The sequence below is a fragment of the Cimex lectularius genome, unplaced genomic scaffold, assembly GCF_000648675.2.
Source record: "Cimex lectularius strain Harlan isolate CLEC.00 unplaced genomic scaffold, Clec_2.1 scaffold16, whole genome shotgun sequence".
Taxonomy (NCBI): Eukaryota; Metazoa; Arthropoda; class Insecta; order Hemiptera; family Cimicidae; genus Cimex; species Cimex lectularius.
Genome location: NW_019392679.1, coordinates 1,330,874 through 1,347,708, shown reverse-complemented (window position 1 = coordinate 1,347,708; position 16,835 = coordinate 1,330,874). Strand labels below are relative to the sequence as shown.

At 38.1% G+C, this 16,835-nt stretch overlaps 1 protein-coding gene and 1 non-coding gene across 5 annotated transcripts in view; one reads left to right on the top strand and one right to left on the bottom strand.

Moving 5' to 3' along the window:
• LOC106661634 (cytochrome P450 306a1) overlaps window positions 1-16,452 on the bottom strand; it is a 31,918-nt gene extending 15,466 nt beyond the window's left edge. For 2 of the 4 annotated variants that reach the window (XM_014385165.2, XM_024225573.1), the window contains exons 1-2: window positions 16,345-16,452; window positions 13,822-14,137 (exon numbers count right to left, since the gene is read on the bottom strand). In XM_014385165.2, the coding sequence (XP_014240651.1) occupies window positions 13,822-14,137 (316 nt within the window). In that variant the 5' untranslated portion in view covers window positions 16,345-16,452. Of the gene's footprint in view, window positions 1-13,821; window positions 14,138-16,124; window positions 16,298-16,344 lie in introns of all 4 variants that reach the window. The other 2 variants (XM_024225572.1, XM_014385166.2) reach the window with 2 other exon arrangements.
• On the top strand, window positions 10,466-10,539 carry Trnak-cuu. Its single transcript has one exon. It is a non-coding gene; the product is annotated as a tRNA-Lys (tRNA).
• Window positions 16,453-16,835: the final 383 nt, after the last annotated feature.

The following is a 16,835-nucleotide window of genomic DNA, read 5'->3' as shown; positions in this document are numbered from 1 at the left end:
AATAGGCTGCATTTTTAACGTTGTAATTGTGCTTTCTAGATATCACAGGAAGAAGAAGGAATGCCAATTTTGCAACGATTATGACATTTTCATTGCCTTAATTTTCCCGGGCCTAAATGAAAATTCACTCTACTCTCCGAAAAGTGCGAGCGAGAAAGATGGTTAATTTTTTTTTATCTACAGAATTGTGTAAAAGGGTCTGAAAGCAAAATGATACCCAATAACTTTCGCTTTCTTCGTGGAACCGGTTTCAGCAAATGCTCTTAGACTTCCTTTCCGTCCGCGACGCAATACTGTCTCGCCGAGTCGCTCTTTTATTTCATTACTGGGCGTCGTATTTTTTTCTCCTTTCAGAGCCGTAAAGTTTACGAGGGAAAATTTGGCTTTAAGCCCGCTAACTTCCCCCTTCCATCAATTCTGAAATACTGTCATTCCATTCAAAAATCAATAAGAAAGGCCAATGAATCCCGATTATCTTCTCACCACATCAATCTCAAAATTCATTTTGACAAAAAACTAATTCGATACTCAAGAGTCCTCAATACCATAGCGCCCACTCCAACTCATTGGTGCAACAAATAAAACTTTTTGAAAACCCTTCCAGTTTTGATTAAACAGCAGTGATCAATGGTCTTACATTAGTTAAACATTCTAAGTTTCCATTTTTCAAACTTTCCAAGGTTGAGAATCTCTTGTATGTTTGGTGCAGTCTGGGGTTGGGCATGTCCGTCATGACCCCGACTACTTAGATCTCCGCGACTATCGACAGTTAGGTTATACCAGCTTCCAAGACGCGGTCCAAAGCTGAACAATCACTCTCACTCTCGCTCATTCTTAAATTCATATACAACACTACGGAAGATGTAAATGATAGGGAACGGCGAAACATACTGTCCACTCAAGCAGTACTTGACCTCTACCACCGCACATAGCCTATCCAACTAATCTTAACGATGAATGAATATTTATTTATTTAAAACTCCAACAGAATGAATCTACAAGAGGAATAGTAAAAAAACATAATAAAAAAAAACTTAAGGATTCGTGAACTATATCTATTTCTTTGGGATAATGATTCTGCAATCTTATTATCCTCGGTAGAGGGGAGTTTAGTCCATATTCTGTTTTGCAATGTGGGACAAAGAACTATTTATGGTTCCTTAGTGATCGCTGAAGCACACAGTGATAAATATAAGTTCTGGATACCAAGGGTCCCATTCCACAATTTCCAACCCCAAATGAGATCAGCAGAAATACGGGCGGAGCTAAGCGACTCTAGACCAAGTGTTCGATCTTTCCATGTAATTCAGATTGGTAAGATCAAATCTGAAGGCCATTATCCGGGTTGCTTTCCTTTCCTACCCACAGGGACACCTTCCTTGTAGGCCCAGGCAAAGTCCGACCATCAACCCTGGTGCATGGGGCTGACAAATGATAAGGCAAATTTCCCCTTACTTTCTTCCTTCCTTTCCTAATTTTTCTTTCTCTTCCTTACCCCCTGCTTTGGCAGAGGCTTCCTGGGTTACGGAACCCGCACCCCTCAGACAACGGGTGCATCAGTAGGTTCGTATGAACTCCCGGGTGGGCGATCAGTCTCACCTTAAAAATAATACTGAACCACGGGAGTAGAGTATCAAAGCGGCTCTACTAGTTGAGGTTGGACTCGTGGTGGTCGTTGTTTGTACCTTAGCTGGAGCGTACCGGCCAACCGGAGCCGGAGGTGTTGTCCTGCTCTATCTCTCCGAGGGTGGTGAAAGGCCCGGATGAAAGGTCGTGCCGGAAACCACAAAACTGCCTTTTTCAAGACACATGTATGGATGTGCCCTTTTTAGGGCAATTCTGAACTTATTAACACATGACCGAAAAGCCGTGCTTAGGGTCTCTGCTAGAATAGAATGCAATATCTTGGCGAAAACAGAAGATTTGCAAAAAGGTCTGTAATTATCAATCAAGTGGGAATTACCTTTCTTATAAATAATACCACAAATATGCACTTATACACTATACATTCGCGCTAATAAATGCGTTCTCTCAATTTAAAACACAACACAGCCATTCTGTCCAGCAAACAGGCGTCAATACTTCAGGTGGTTATTTTATATTTCAAATTCGACAAAAGAGCCTCGATTGCCCAACGTCTGATCGTATTAGAGATATTTCACATTTCAGGTTATCTCAACATTTCACAAAGTCATAAAACATTAATCCTTCAATAAAATTTGATTACACTAATGGAAAGAGCATTTCAATACCGATGAGAATGATCAGACTGACTCTCAGTGCGAACATAGAAAGGCTAAATTCGCCTGAAAATGAAATATCTCGAATGCAATGAGAATCAGACTTCGGACCTCTCAGCTAAAATTGATTTCTCAAGTAATGACGTCTGTACACGAGACACCCTGTACAAAGATTATTTTCATCCAAACAACAGTGGACTCAAAAAATGTCTGCCGTCTCAAACATAATTCTCATAGCGAGTGTCATTCCTCCTCGATCCCTGTAAAGAACCAAAGAATGACATCCTTCAATTATGTAGACTACTAACACAACCGGACTCAAAAGTCTATGCATCTACCGCACATGACCTATCATTAACGAAGTCATTCCAATTATTATCATCAGTTATTATAAAAATAAAACCACTAATCCGTGGGATTTGAATTCTTATTCAATTAAAATTGTTCCTAGTTAGAAAATCTTTATTGACCTAAGAACTTTATAACTCAACGGAGAGTGTGATAAACCCTTACTATGTACAATAATTATATGTTTATAATTTATGCATGATCATATTTTAAAGCTGATTTACTAACAAAAAAAAAGGTTAGCAAATATATTACTGTAACGATTTTTCCATTTTAAGCAGCTCGTTATTATCATTATTACATCTATCATAGATATGCAAATCATGAGCCGATTTGGCTCTAAGACAAAAGCAATTAAAGTTCAGATGCAAATATCCTATTGAAATAAAACAAAACCCGCCCAAATGGGTTCGGTTGAGGATAGAATAAAAAAACTGGCGCCTGGAAATAAATCAAAGTTGTTTACAATGATCAGTTCCGCCGGCCTTGGTACCATACGTGGGCCCGTCAATTCTCGATGGAACATTCCACACAAGCCTTCTGCACAATTTAAACGAGGATAACTGCCGCAGAAAGTGCAACATTAATTAGCTGGAAACAGTTGAGAATGGTCGGGAACGACTGTTACGGCTGTTAGTTATGCCATGTCCAGAAGGGTTCTGAATACTTTTTATTTCTAATTAAAACTCAAATGCGTCCAATTAATAACGGAAACGCAATCCAACACGTCAATTGAAAGGTCGTAATATTTAAATTAATTTGATCATGGACTTAGTCGTCTATGGCGATTTGCCAATATCATATGTTTAACATTTGACCCATGTATTATTTTATGTGATAAAAAATAATTCCTTAAATTCACTAATTTCGTGGTCCGCTTGACCAATTAATATGTTACAATTAATTAAGGTTCTTAGTTGAGATAAAAACTGGCAAAAAGGAGGGAAAATTCAAAAGGTGGGGTTGAGATGGGAAGTTAGTGTCCGAGTGGATCGAGGTCACGATAGCTCAAGTGAAGAGCAGCGGCGCATCTAGCCGAAGATCGTGGGTTCGAATCCCGCTCGTGCCATTGACTTTTTTATCTCAACTAAGAACCTTAATTAATTATAAAAATAATGATAAAATGATAAAAAGGAATATCATTTTTTAAGTAGTTTTGCTTTTTATAAATTTTAATATTGTGTGTGGTCCTGGGTGTTTGTAAGTAGTAAAGTCCAATTTCTTTAATTTAATTTTAATTTCCTAATTAGACTAGGCTTATTTTTGGGCCATAGATCGCGTGTGTGTTCGGCGTTTAGAGAAAGTTTGCTCAATGTGTCGCACTTTGATGAGTGCGATTCCTGGGCTCCATATAGAAAGCGTGTAGGAATGACATCCGATGTGAGAATGTGCATGTTGATAGTGTATGTTGGTGGGCGAATCCGTAAACACATGCCGAACTGGTACCGTCTACACTCGCGGGTTTCGATGGATGTCACTCAAACACGTTTTGGCTTTGCGCCATCTTCAGTGAGGAACTCTGGTCTGGATGCCGGCCACACTGGACAAAGTAACATACAGGCGGATGAGTAGCTAGGGAGGAGTCCGCATTAGTAGCCACTGGCATTGGCCTCATCTTAAGTAAGATCATGAACAATATGGGATGTATGTGTGCCTGGATGAAGTAGAAATAGAGAACTAATGGTATTTGTCTGGGTCCGAGGGCACAAAAGTTAGAAGCATAATGAAGGATCTGATAATTAAGGGGTAATTAAGGAATAATCAGGAACACAAAGAGGCCCAGATACTTTTTACAAAATTGAAAACTGCCTTAAAAAGAAGGCATAGAACAGACCAAGACAAAAACTCTTACCATCGATATAATAATTATGCTTGAGCGTGGCAGCGAATATCTGATAACCGTATTCCGATTTTTGGAGAAAGCAGGGTTGTTTTATCATATACAGTAATGATAGATTTGTGCACCTAGAGCGTGTTACGAGTGAATGTATTTATTAGCGTGAATGTTTAGTGAAAGAGGGTTGAAGGTGATATATTGATTACCCCATCGACTTCATTTAGGTTATAATGTGTGATGGAGGAATATCGAGTACTTAACAACTCGATATGACAATCTACAGGGGGTATCTGGGTACGTTGTTTCGATTTTTGGAGGAAATAGGGTTGTTTTATTATATAAATTAATGACAGGTTTGTGCATCTGGCGCGTGTTAAAAAGTGAATGTATGTATTGGCGTGAATGTGTAGTGAAAGAGGGGTGAAGGTGAAATATTGATTACCCCATCGACTCTCATGTAAGTTGTAATGAGTGATGGAGGATGGAGTACTCGACCACCCGATATGACAATCTGCAGCGAGAATCTGGGCTCCCCGTTCCAACTCTTGGATGAAACAGGGTTGTTTCATTGGATAGTACTGATAGTTTTGTGTCCCGAGAATGTGTTGAGAGCGAATGTATTTATTAGCGTGCATATGTGTGAGGGCCGATGGCGGATATCAAGTACCCGATCCTCATCGATCCTCAATTAGGTTAGGTATATAATAGGTGTAAAGGGTGTTGGATAAGTACTCCACTACCCTAATTGAGTCAATGATATGAAAATAGAAAATAATGTATTTAAGAATAAGTGAGAGTGCGAATCGTTTTAGGAAATGATTGCGTTGGGAACTGACATGACCTAGCTATTGACAGCACCCGGACCCCAACCTCGGTGGCTGGATGGACTACCAACACCCGAGGTGGGTGATTCTCGAGGCCTCCCGGTAATTTACAAAAGCTAGAAATGCCAGCGGACTGAGAGAAGTGGTAGTTTCAACTCTTTACATGTGTGTATGTATCCCGATCCAAATTCAAGTAGTGTTTCTAATGATTTTCAGGTGAAATTCGATATTTTTTTTATTTTTACAAATTGCCGATTTCTCTTTGTCTACAAATGAACCATCTTACACATTCAAACTCTCCCGTGTACAACTTTTCTCAAATTAAATTTCATACTCGTAAATCTTTGGATTTACTAGGCCCCCGCGTATAGTAAAACGGTCCCGAAGACAAGGGGGTTGCCTAATTTTACATAATGGGTCCGAGGTTAAATAAAAGCCGAATATCAAAAAACGACACCAATTAGTCAACTAGCCCGATACCGTGACTCAAGTTTGCTCTAACAACCTGTTTCCAACGGGTGGCCGATGACGCAAGAAGCCCGGGTCTGCACGCAGGAGGCCGCGACATTCTGCAGAGGATGTGCACGATGTACCTGCGACATTTTTTCGATGAAACAATCCGCAAATTGGAACAATCAGAATAAAGGAAATAGAAAAACGGTTTATTTTTTTTGTAGATTATGATAATCATAAATTAATTCGAATATTGGTAAGTTTAACCCAAGCCAAAACACATGAGAAGACTAAGAAGTCATTAAAAAAACTTATTTTCAAAATCAATCTGATTCAAATCTGTCGCACCCTTCCCGCTCTGGCCGTTTTCTAAAAGCTCGGCACACGTCAAATCAGGATTTAGGGCCGATTCCCTTGCTTTTTATTTTCTAATCGTTGACTTTAGAGCGGGGATGAGATGGTTAATGCAGGGAGGTGGGATGGCCGGTGGAGGAGGGAGAACTGGTTATGGATTTATGTACTCCATGTCCGGCTTAGATAGGCGTTGTTGGTTCATTTAATGTATTCTTTTGGAGAAAGCTGTAGCTAACAATTTGAAAGTACGTTGAACCGAACGGCCGTACATTCCCCGACAGGCGGTGGTATCACCGAGGAACGTTACCGAAGGTGTAGGCGGATTTGGGAAATTACCAATTTGAATTTCGTCAAATTGATACACTGACCTGATTATAAAGTTGTTTAACTGTAATTATGTCAAAAATGATAGACTATAATTTTTTTAATCCGATAGCTTTCTTATATTAGATAATAAATTTAATCCGACTACAACGTTTACGATATAACAAGACGAAAGCTATCTACAGAAATTTGAGAAGAGAACAATGATTTCTTCTTCTTCAGCCGTAAATAGAATGAAAATTACTATTCCTGATGAGGACAGTTTCCTGCTACCTCAAATAAGATCGTACGAGTCAAATTTTTATGATGATCACCACCAATAAAGTGTGCAAGAAAGAAGGTTCATCTTTCAAGATTCTGTTTCTCTACCAATAATACTCGCCCAAAATTGCATCAAATAGCATGGCAATATTGGCAATAGTTATTCAGATATCGTGAGATGCGGTCGGGTGTGATGTAGGTTTCAGAAAAACATTTTCTTTATCGTGCCAACGTTTCGATCTTTTATTGAGATCATCTTCAGGGCCTGGGTGAGTAGAAATACTTTGTTTGAATATAAAATATATTTTGCATTGTATAAATTCACTTTTCCACATCCTAAATGTATTTGTTAAATGTAAACATTGTTTGTAAATCCCAGGCCCTGAAGATGATCTCAATAAAAGATCGAAACGTTGGCACGATAAAGAAAATGTTTTTCTGAAACCTACATCACACCAGACCGCATCTCACGATATCTGAATAACTATCGATTAACGGTCACTAATCTCTACACAATATTGGCAATGTTTATCTTTATTTCTAACTCCCAAAATTTATTATTTATTATAAAGTATCGATGATGCAGAATCGATTTTTTTGCTTCGATGCATTTGAACATTTGCTTTAACGTATTACTATGCATCGTTTCTACAGATAGTAATGAGTACCGTTAGTAATTGCCATTTGTTATAGATTTTAGTATTGAGTGTGGTACGATACTCGTATTTATTATGGTATCGATACTGTTAAGTAATTAGTATAGCATCAATACTTATAATGGGTACACCATCTCGATACTAGCATAGAGTATGGTAAAAATATTCTCCAAAAAAACAAACATGTGGTCTATTTTATGACACAATGCACACGTTTTTGTCATTACTTGGTCTATCAATTTTAATTATCCTTCGCCAATACGTGCCATATCTTCTTCCTTTGCTAACTCTTATCTAGATTATCTTTTGTTAATTATAACCGCCCTTGACGGTCTTATTTCACAGGCCGAAGATTTGTCAGACTTAGCAGTCGCGGCTTCGGAAGATGACCCTTAATAACACATCGAGCCGGCCATCCATTTAACCTACTAATGTTGAAATGTTCAACACCTTTGGGTCGATGAACCCTTTTGGGCTCTCGTCTTTCCCAACACCAGGGACAAGAAACCTTACAGCTTAAATTGGTTAGATTTCTTATTTACGGATGCATTTTGCCTATTTTAAAAAAATTTATCGAAGTATTCACTCTGGCCAAATTGTAAGAAATTACGAATTATTTTTGTTCCCTTGCCCAATTGATTTCTGTCCTTACCAAGATTCTGAGGTTTGACGCTTACAAACGTATTTCGGCCAGTACGTGCTTTATGGGGCTTTCCAAGGAAAAGTAGGGAAAGGGCAAGTAATGCTGTAAAATAATGCGGGGAATATTTAGACATTTTTTGCCCATGACACTCAAAAAATGGTCCGGGTGTTTAGCTCTCCTATATGACATAAATCAATTTTATTTGCCCAATTTTCCCATAATATATTTCACAAAACCTATTCTTGAAAATTCTCATTTTACAAAAGGAAATACAACCGATTTCTTAAGTCGATATTGAATTTTATAGAAAGATTTTTGAAGATGGCTTTTCCGAAGTTAGATGAGCCTGCAGCAAGATCCTTTCCAATCAGGTTTGGTCCTCGAGGAGGTCAGTTCAAGCGTACTTGTCCAAGGAGGATCCACTCTTATATATCGAATTTTTGTGGACAAAATAAAACGACCCAGACTAAAGCATCATGCTGATGAAAGGATGCTGCCTTTCCTGTCGGATAAATACCGAGAAACGTTCGAAAAGGCCACAATGGCGAAGGTGAAATGCAATATTAATAGCCTAAGCTCAAATTTTAACAAAGGACTTAAGTCTACCAACAGGTACAGAAAAGGTACAGGGAACACCCCTAAGATCATTTAGGGACAATGTTAGGAAAATCCCAACTGAGAGAAACATCTCACACAAAACCACCAAGTATCCTCATCAATTCTGACAAGTTCCAAATTGCACCATGACTTTTAAAAAGGAAGGAAAATGGACTCGGAAATTTAGAAATACAGGGCAATTTCAATACAAAAAACTGTTAAAAACCGACTTAATTAAAATACACAATATCCCAGATATGAGTAAAGACAAATGTGATAAAACCGTTCCAACCCTTTACTTTTTTAGAAACGTATAAATGGGACACGACGGCGAAATGACGCACAGGCCAACTACAGAAAAATGCTAAAAACTCGTGTGATAGATCAAACCTGCGATTTTATATCTAATTTTGACCAGACGTTGTTTAGACGAATTCCACAAATTATCGTGCTTTCCCGCCACAACAGACATCAGTCGTTGACCCTCTTTGATAAATAACTCGTCCAACTAATCTAAAGAGACAAAGGAAAATTAGGTAATCCTAATAGTGATTAATAACATCAAACGGGCCACGATACCTAAAGGCATTGGTAATTTGAAGGCTAAAATGTGACGTAAAGCTAGAATTTATTTATTTGGAGTCCTCTCAGTCCTCAGACATGCCCAAGTTGTGCTTTCAAAGTGTAAAAAACACATATTGTAGTACATTAATGATAGTGTTATTGGGGTTGGTCGTTGAAGTATGAAAATTTGATATTCTGATGTTCAATATTAATGAGGTTACTATCTTTTGCGAAAGTCGCACGTTGACCCAGACCGACCGTCTCCGAAAATATAGACACGTCTCTTTTTAGAAAATTGCCCTCATCTGACATCGGTGATTAGATCCTTCTAACGAATGTCACACCAAAAACTCCACTCTTTTGTATCGAGGTTTTAATACCATTTTATACAGGGTGTCTTTTTTTAGACGGCTTGGCTGAATTTCTCTTGGACGCCATCAAAAACACAAAATACGCGGTCAATATTTGTTAATTTATTGATTGAATATTGACCTTTTTTTGGAGACAAATTATACACGGTTCCTTAGGCCCAGTTCAACATTAAGTTTTCAAATTCGTTCTGACATACCATTTTAAAGGATTTTTGCGCTGAAAACAACGTTGGAATCGGATTTTAAATTGGTCAAAAAATGACGAAGATATGGCAAAATGTGAAAAAAAAAAACAGTCATTTGGTTCGATATTTATTTCATGTACGAATTGCCTTGCGTCAAAAGGCAAAGATTTTTACGTTAGTCAAAAAATGAAAAAAAAATCTAAAAAGAAGCCTGCAGCGTAATTTCGAAAAGGAGCTGAATATTTGTGTATAGATACTGTATCCATTTATATTTAGTAAATTATTTCAATTAATTATACTTTTTTTTTAATGTAAGGTCTGGTTGAGATGAAAAAGCTAGTGTCACGAGCGGGATTCGAACCCACCACCTTCGGCTCGATATGCCGCTGCTTTAACCACTTGAGCTATCATGAGTTCCATCCAGTTCGAAAGTTTGTAGGTTGAGATGGGGAGCTGGTGTCCGAACGGATGGAAGCCACGATAGCTCCAGTGGTTAGAGCAGCGGCGTATTGAGCCGAAGATCGTGGGTTCGAATCCCGCTCGTGACACTAACTTTTTCATTTCAACCAAGACCTTACATAAAAAGAATTTTACTGTATGTTCGCGAAAATCCGAATTCCTCTCTTCGAAATGTTGGAAGGGTTTCAGGTTTTTCAAAAAATAAAATTATAGATGCACTCCGGACTGACAATTTTAAGCCGTATCGTTCTCATATTGTCCAGGGACTTCGGGTGTCCGGTTATGACTTCCATCCAGAAATTCAAAAGTTTGTAGTTGAGATGGGGAGTTGGTGTCCGAGCGAATAGATGCCACGATAGCTCAAGTGGTTAGAGCAACGGTGTCTTGAGCAGAAGGTCGTGGGTTCGAATCCCGCTCGTGACACTAAGTTTTTCATTTCGACCAATACCTTATCTTATATAATGGAATTGTTGGAATGTTTATCAGTCTTCATGCTATCAAAATTTTGCCTGAGATAATTTGTTTTTTGCCCGTAATTTTTATGATGTTGAATTATTAGTCATCTTCATTCAATCATATTCATTTCAACGAAGATCATATATAAAAAAACAATAGTTAATTGAAATTTTTTGTATGCTCGTGAAAATCCTAATTCATCTCTCCGAAATGTTGGAAGGATTTCAGGTTTTTCAAAAAATAAAATTATAGATGCGCTCCGGACTTACAATTTTAAGCTGTATCGTTTTCATATTGCCCAGGGACTTCGGGACTCTGATTATGACAGGCGTCTAACTATCCTCACAAATATCTATTTGAGGAAGCTGAAAAAACGTTCTTCCATACATCCTACGGACTGATGAATCCATGTTCACCACTAAACGGGTGGAATTTTCGAATGTGGGGAGAGGAAAATCGATAATTTCGTATTCTTCTAGTAAACATTATCAACGTTTGGTGTGGACTTCTCGAAAATAAATTAATTGGGCCATATTTCTACGAAATAATTCCACAGTTTTTTTGTATTAGATGATGTTCCTCTGCAAACAACGACAAAGACCCCGCACACAATTCTTTGCAGGTGAGTCGTTATTTCCGTCCTTTCTGGGATAGGTAGACTGGACATCATGGCCCGATCTTTTGGCCTCCTCGGTCACCCGATTTAACTCCACTTGACTATTTTCTGTGGTGCCATTTAAAAAACAATGACAACGCCAATCTGCGGCGAAGGGTAGAAAATGCTTGCCAATCCATCACCCCTGACTCCATCACTCTGAGCACCGGTGAAGAATGGTTAAAAAGAGCAAATCTTTGTTTCTTTACGAAAGGCCGGCAGTTCCCACATGAAATCAATATCAAATCAAATGGTTGTTTTTTCAAACTGTTTCCCATAACTTGTCATTTTTTGACCAATTTAAAACTGCACCATTGTTTTCAGCGTAAAAAATCCTTTAAAATGGCTATGTCAGGACGTTTGAAAATTTGAAGTTGAACTGGGCCTGAGGTACTCTGTATAATATGCCTTCACGAATGGTGAAAATTTGAAACTAGACTAAAAAATATTAAACACGTATTTTTTGATTTTATGATAGCGCCATTGGTTCAAGAGAAATTCTGCCGGGCCATCTATCAAAAGGACACCCTGTATACAATATAAAATTAATAGTAAGTTAGGTTTCCTTTTTTTTCGGGAGTCGGCACCAGCGAATTCATAATAATCTCGATGTCATCTACCCTCTCAGTGCCGATGTTTATTTAAAAAAAGAAAATCAGGGCTGCTGATATTTTAGTTCTGGACCTTTACAGTGATGAGTCGCCGTCTTCCATATGCTTTCCATATCTTTATTTATAACTATGCAATTGCTATCAAACCAAAGCTTTATACACCTAAAACGTGTAATGATGTGAGACATTAAATTTTTATTATTGCATATTAACTTAAAACATGTATCGTGGTCAAAACGTATTATCTGTTTGTTTTTTCCCTCCGGGGTCACTGAACTGACCATTCTCCCTTTCTTCCACTGCGGCCTAAAAGATCTATTGTGAAATTGACCCTTCTTTATTTCCAAAGCCCCAAAGTGCACTACCCTTAAGCACCAGGACGTTTCGAAAAGGCTGTACCGTTCCCGGACTGCTTTGCAATGACACATAGGGTATGTTATGATATTTCTCCTTTTTAGTAAGTTGGCAGGCTTCTGTCTCTGTTTTTCACTTTTTGGTGGTAGTTGAACGTGTGGCCAGGATAAAAATCTATCATTTTTATATATTAAAAATAATAATAATTACATTTTTGCTGTTTATTTTATAAATTTATTATTTGTATTGTAGGTTGTTGAACAACTCACTGCAGCATGGAATTTTCTTTCGTAACAGTATTCGACATCATGACATAAGTCCTCTTCAGTGTTAATTGCATTTGTATACCTATAAAAAATCTTTTTGTTTTCATTGTTTTCTAGTATTAAATATTAGTATTTTTTAATACTATAATATACGAAGGAAAATTCCATGCTGCAGTATGTTGTTCAACAACCAAAAAACAAATAACAAAAACCTATTTTCCTTAATTCTTAATTAAATAGGTAGTTTTTGATTTTCCACTTGGGATATTGCGAACCTCTTTGATTGTTTTTGTGGCCATCTCTTTCTCCATTCATTTGATGTGCTTTGAGGCGTGCCAATTTGCGGTTCTGGTCCAAAAAGTGTGACAGCCGCACCTGTTTTTGCTAGTTAGTGAGCTTGTTCGTTGCTTCAATCACCTTGTTCACTGGTACACACACCAGAATTACCTGATTTCGTATTCCCAGGTATTTTATGCATTACTAGACCTTGATATTAAAGGTGCAGGAAGCCTTCAGTAAAGGCAAGTTTTTAATTTTATGGCGCAAGTAGTTTTGAGTGCAAAATTTAATGCAGACTGTTGGCACTAAATTCCTCATTTGTCTTAGTATGAAAATTGATCGTTTACTCAATATATCTCATGTTACATTGATCCAGATTTTGAGAAAATGCAATTACAGACCGTTCACGTAGCCCTTCTTCATTAACAATTATTTTCAATTAATTAAGGTGTTGGTTGAGATAAAAACGTCAGTGTCACAAGCGGGATTCGAACCCATGACATTCGGCTAAATAAGCCTCTGCTCTAACCACTTGAGCTATCGTTGCTTCGATCCATTCGGACACCAACTTCCCAACTCCACGTTTTGATTTGTCACCAAGAATCAAATAGATTACACATTTGAAAAATGGCAAAAAGGAGGGAAAATTCAAAAGGTGGGGTTGAGATGGGAAGTTGGTGTCCGAGTGGATCGAAGTCACGATAGCTCAAGTGGTAGAGCACAGGCGTATTTAGCCGAAGATCGTGAGTTCGAAACCCACTTGTGACACAAAAAAGTAAACCAAAACCTTAATTAATTGAAAATAATTTATTTGGTCAAGCGGACCACGAAACCTAATAAATATAAATGAACCATTATTTATGTTTGGGCAGGGATTATCCCCAATCCCTAAGGGTACGCCTCACTCTACCATTTTCCCAAAAATCTAACCAGTCACCGCGACTTTTATACAGCAACTTGGCAAACCACTATTTTGTAAAATTCATAGCTAGTATATTTAAAATATAACTTTCGTTATGTCTTATTTAATGCGGTTTTTTTTACTCATGCATAATGTATTTCTATTTAATAGTAAAGTTTTTACCGTATCCTTTCATAATTCCATGTGTGAGGTAGAGGTTGGCCCTCGCAGAGAAAACGTCCCTGGATAACGCGTTCTTGATCAGCTGCGCGTCGGAGACAACGACGGTCGAGACCGAGCCCATCGACACGCTATAGATGGGGCCGTAACGTCTCGCCAGTTCAGTCAGTGTGATGTATGGTTTGTCCTTGTCGATCCAGGGCAGGTAGCCGACGATGGGAAGACCCCAGGGCCCAGGGGGGAACGATTTCCATTTCGAATAGACATAAAGCAGATAGCCGATTAAAAGAGCAATCGCCATGGTCACCATGATATCCATCTGTAATGAATTTTAATCTTAGATAATATCTTCATTTTAAACGGTGTTTATGCAATAGATTCTTTCTTAACGTCTATTTTTATTTATTGGTGTAGGTTAAAACGAAAAACTTTCAAGATGAAGGTACATTCTGCAGAAACATATCGTTACGTGCTTTCGTCCATTAGTAAAATCTCAGTCCGTTGATAGTGGGTGTCGGTCTGAGAGTCGGTGAACAATGTTGAACCAGCACTTTTAGTTACTGAGTCTGTCTACATCTATTCAAATGAATTTCAGCCTTGTGTCATCTTCAGGAGGAGTACAGCGTTTGGGTAACATAAACAAAATTCCGCGAGTGTAGACCCAATGACGTTTAAACACGTTATTACTGTTCTTTTATGTCTTTATATTGGTGGGCGTAGCACAGTCTTTAGATAAATTGGATTGCTATTTCAAGAAAATTATAATTTCCGTTGATTTACCTTACTGCAATCCTACAGGTCCGACAGATAATTCCAAGTTTTGAGGAAGGACTTCTGTCTTTTATTTTATTGATTTCTTCCTCGACACCGCAATCCTTTCATCACATTCTAATCCTATTTTTGCAGCGTAATCAACCCAAAAATATCTAGACCTTACTATCTGGCACGTGACGTTGCACAGATGAAACCAGTGCACATATACTAACACTACCTTGAGTTATATTTTGACAGGAGAATTACATGGAACACTCACATCAAAAAAGAACAACAAAAGACAAGAACTCAACTGAAGATATAGAAAACTCGGAGGTCACTTGGGCCCAAATCCGCAATTATTATGCATTAGTATAAATTAACAATATATAAGACACTAATTAGACGATTTTGACTTACGTAGTCGAGATGTTGGATTCAGCCAAGCCATCCAATATCCAAAGAATCCAATCCTTTCAATCGACATTTGTGCGTCACATCCTCAAATTCCTTCTACGCCATTAACCAAAACGCCTACAAAGACCTAGGCATACTATTCGTGACGGACGTGAAGAAAAATTTCACAACTTCCACACCATTTCTCTAGTCCAAGGACTTCTTTGTTCCACCCTAACAATCCTCAACGCCGATTAAAAATACATACTCGTACATACTCATGACAACCCTAAACCGATCAACCAGGAATCCTAAAGATCGAGAATTCCAGCAATGGCAGGTTCCTTTCTCCCATCCCCGTGTTCTGAAACGTTCCTGCCATATTTTTTATTGTTCACTACCATCACATTGTTAAATGATACATTTTGTGCTGAACTGATTATGCCTGTGTCCATAAGGAATAGGTCCTATTATTTATACCATGTACACATGACACTCCTATTTCTCCTTTTACGGAAATGTCGACCTGTACCTTAAGACCTCATCTCGCTCCTATGGTCACCAGCAGAAATCAACAAAATCGGGTTGGAATTGGGTTGCAATAAATAAAAAGTAACATCTTAAGTCTAAAAGTAAATATGTGACAGTTAACTTTAACGCCCTTTTTTATATCCTGATACACCAGATCCTGATAATGTATGCTAGCTGGGACCTATGAACAAAGACTGACGTGAAACTCAATAACTATACTTAAAAGACGGTATCAGTTGTTCTTTCAATTACTTGACTGATGATCTGAATAAATTTTAAAAAATGTATGGACTTATGGACTTGAACTCTGGGATTCAACCTAATTCTCTAACATTCAAAGAATGTAGAGGTTCCAAAGCATCGGGTGCCCTTTCTGAATATCTAACCACAACATCCTCACCTCTCTCAATACTCCATTTTTTCTACACCTAGCGAAAACCCGAACTTAAAATTCCCCCACTAGTCAAATCAGATGTAAGTTACAATGGCTGTTTTTACGTGACTTGGGCCATGTAAAAACAGCCATGTTAAACCAGGACTTTCCGTTTTGACTACAGTATCTAAAATGTCCATTCTCCCTAAAGAAAAGAACTGAAAAACGCCAGTTATTTGAAGATGATGTTTACCGTGAGATGAGACAAGCCGTGGGAAGAATGGTTGCTGAGCAATTATCGTCCCCTCGATTCTGTGTCATCTATCCGATTCTGTTTGACCCAGTTGCCTGTCTGTCTTCACGCATCTGCTCTGTCCCGATGGAAAATCCATTTAGACACGGACCCCACAACCTTGTTTTCCAGGACTTTCCAGAACTTAATACATTCAAAAATAATCTTCAAACAAGCATACCTTTTTTTTCTCTCTCGAGTTTAAACAAAGCTATTAAAATGTTGTCACCAGGCCGTCCGAGATAGTACTGACTCAAACAAACCATGGAGAAGAACCCGTGCTACCTCATCAAAAACTCTCGATAACGTATACGCTAAGTTAACACTAATGGCTCCTTCCTCGGTGTTTTGAATTATGCATTTATTCAATTCTTATCGTCAATCCTTAAACGAACGTCGCTTTAGAAAAGAATGTCGATTTGTTTCAGCTCGTGGAAAATCTTGGCATAATACGCCAGTCCATCAAGAGGAAAGGAAAAAAAATATTTTCAGACACTTACATAAATAATATTTCTAATTGTCATTAAATAGTTTATTTGTCTTTCTCGATTGTAAAAACCTAAAACGTCTTTCACAAAAGGACGAAATAAACCTTATAAATTAAGATAAAAATAATGGGGAACAATAGAAGCCTGAAGGATGTTGGTTTGGTTTAAATTCAACCTGTGACCA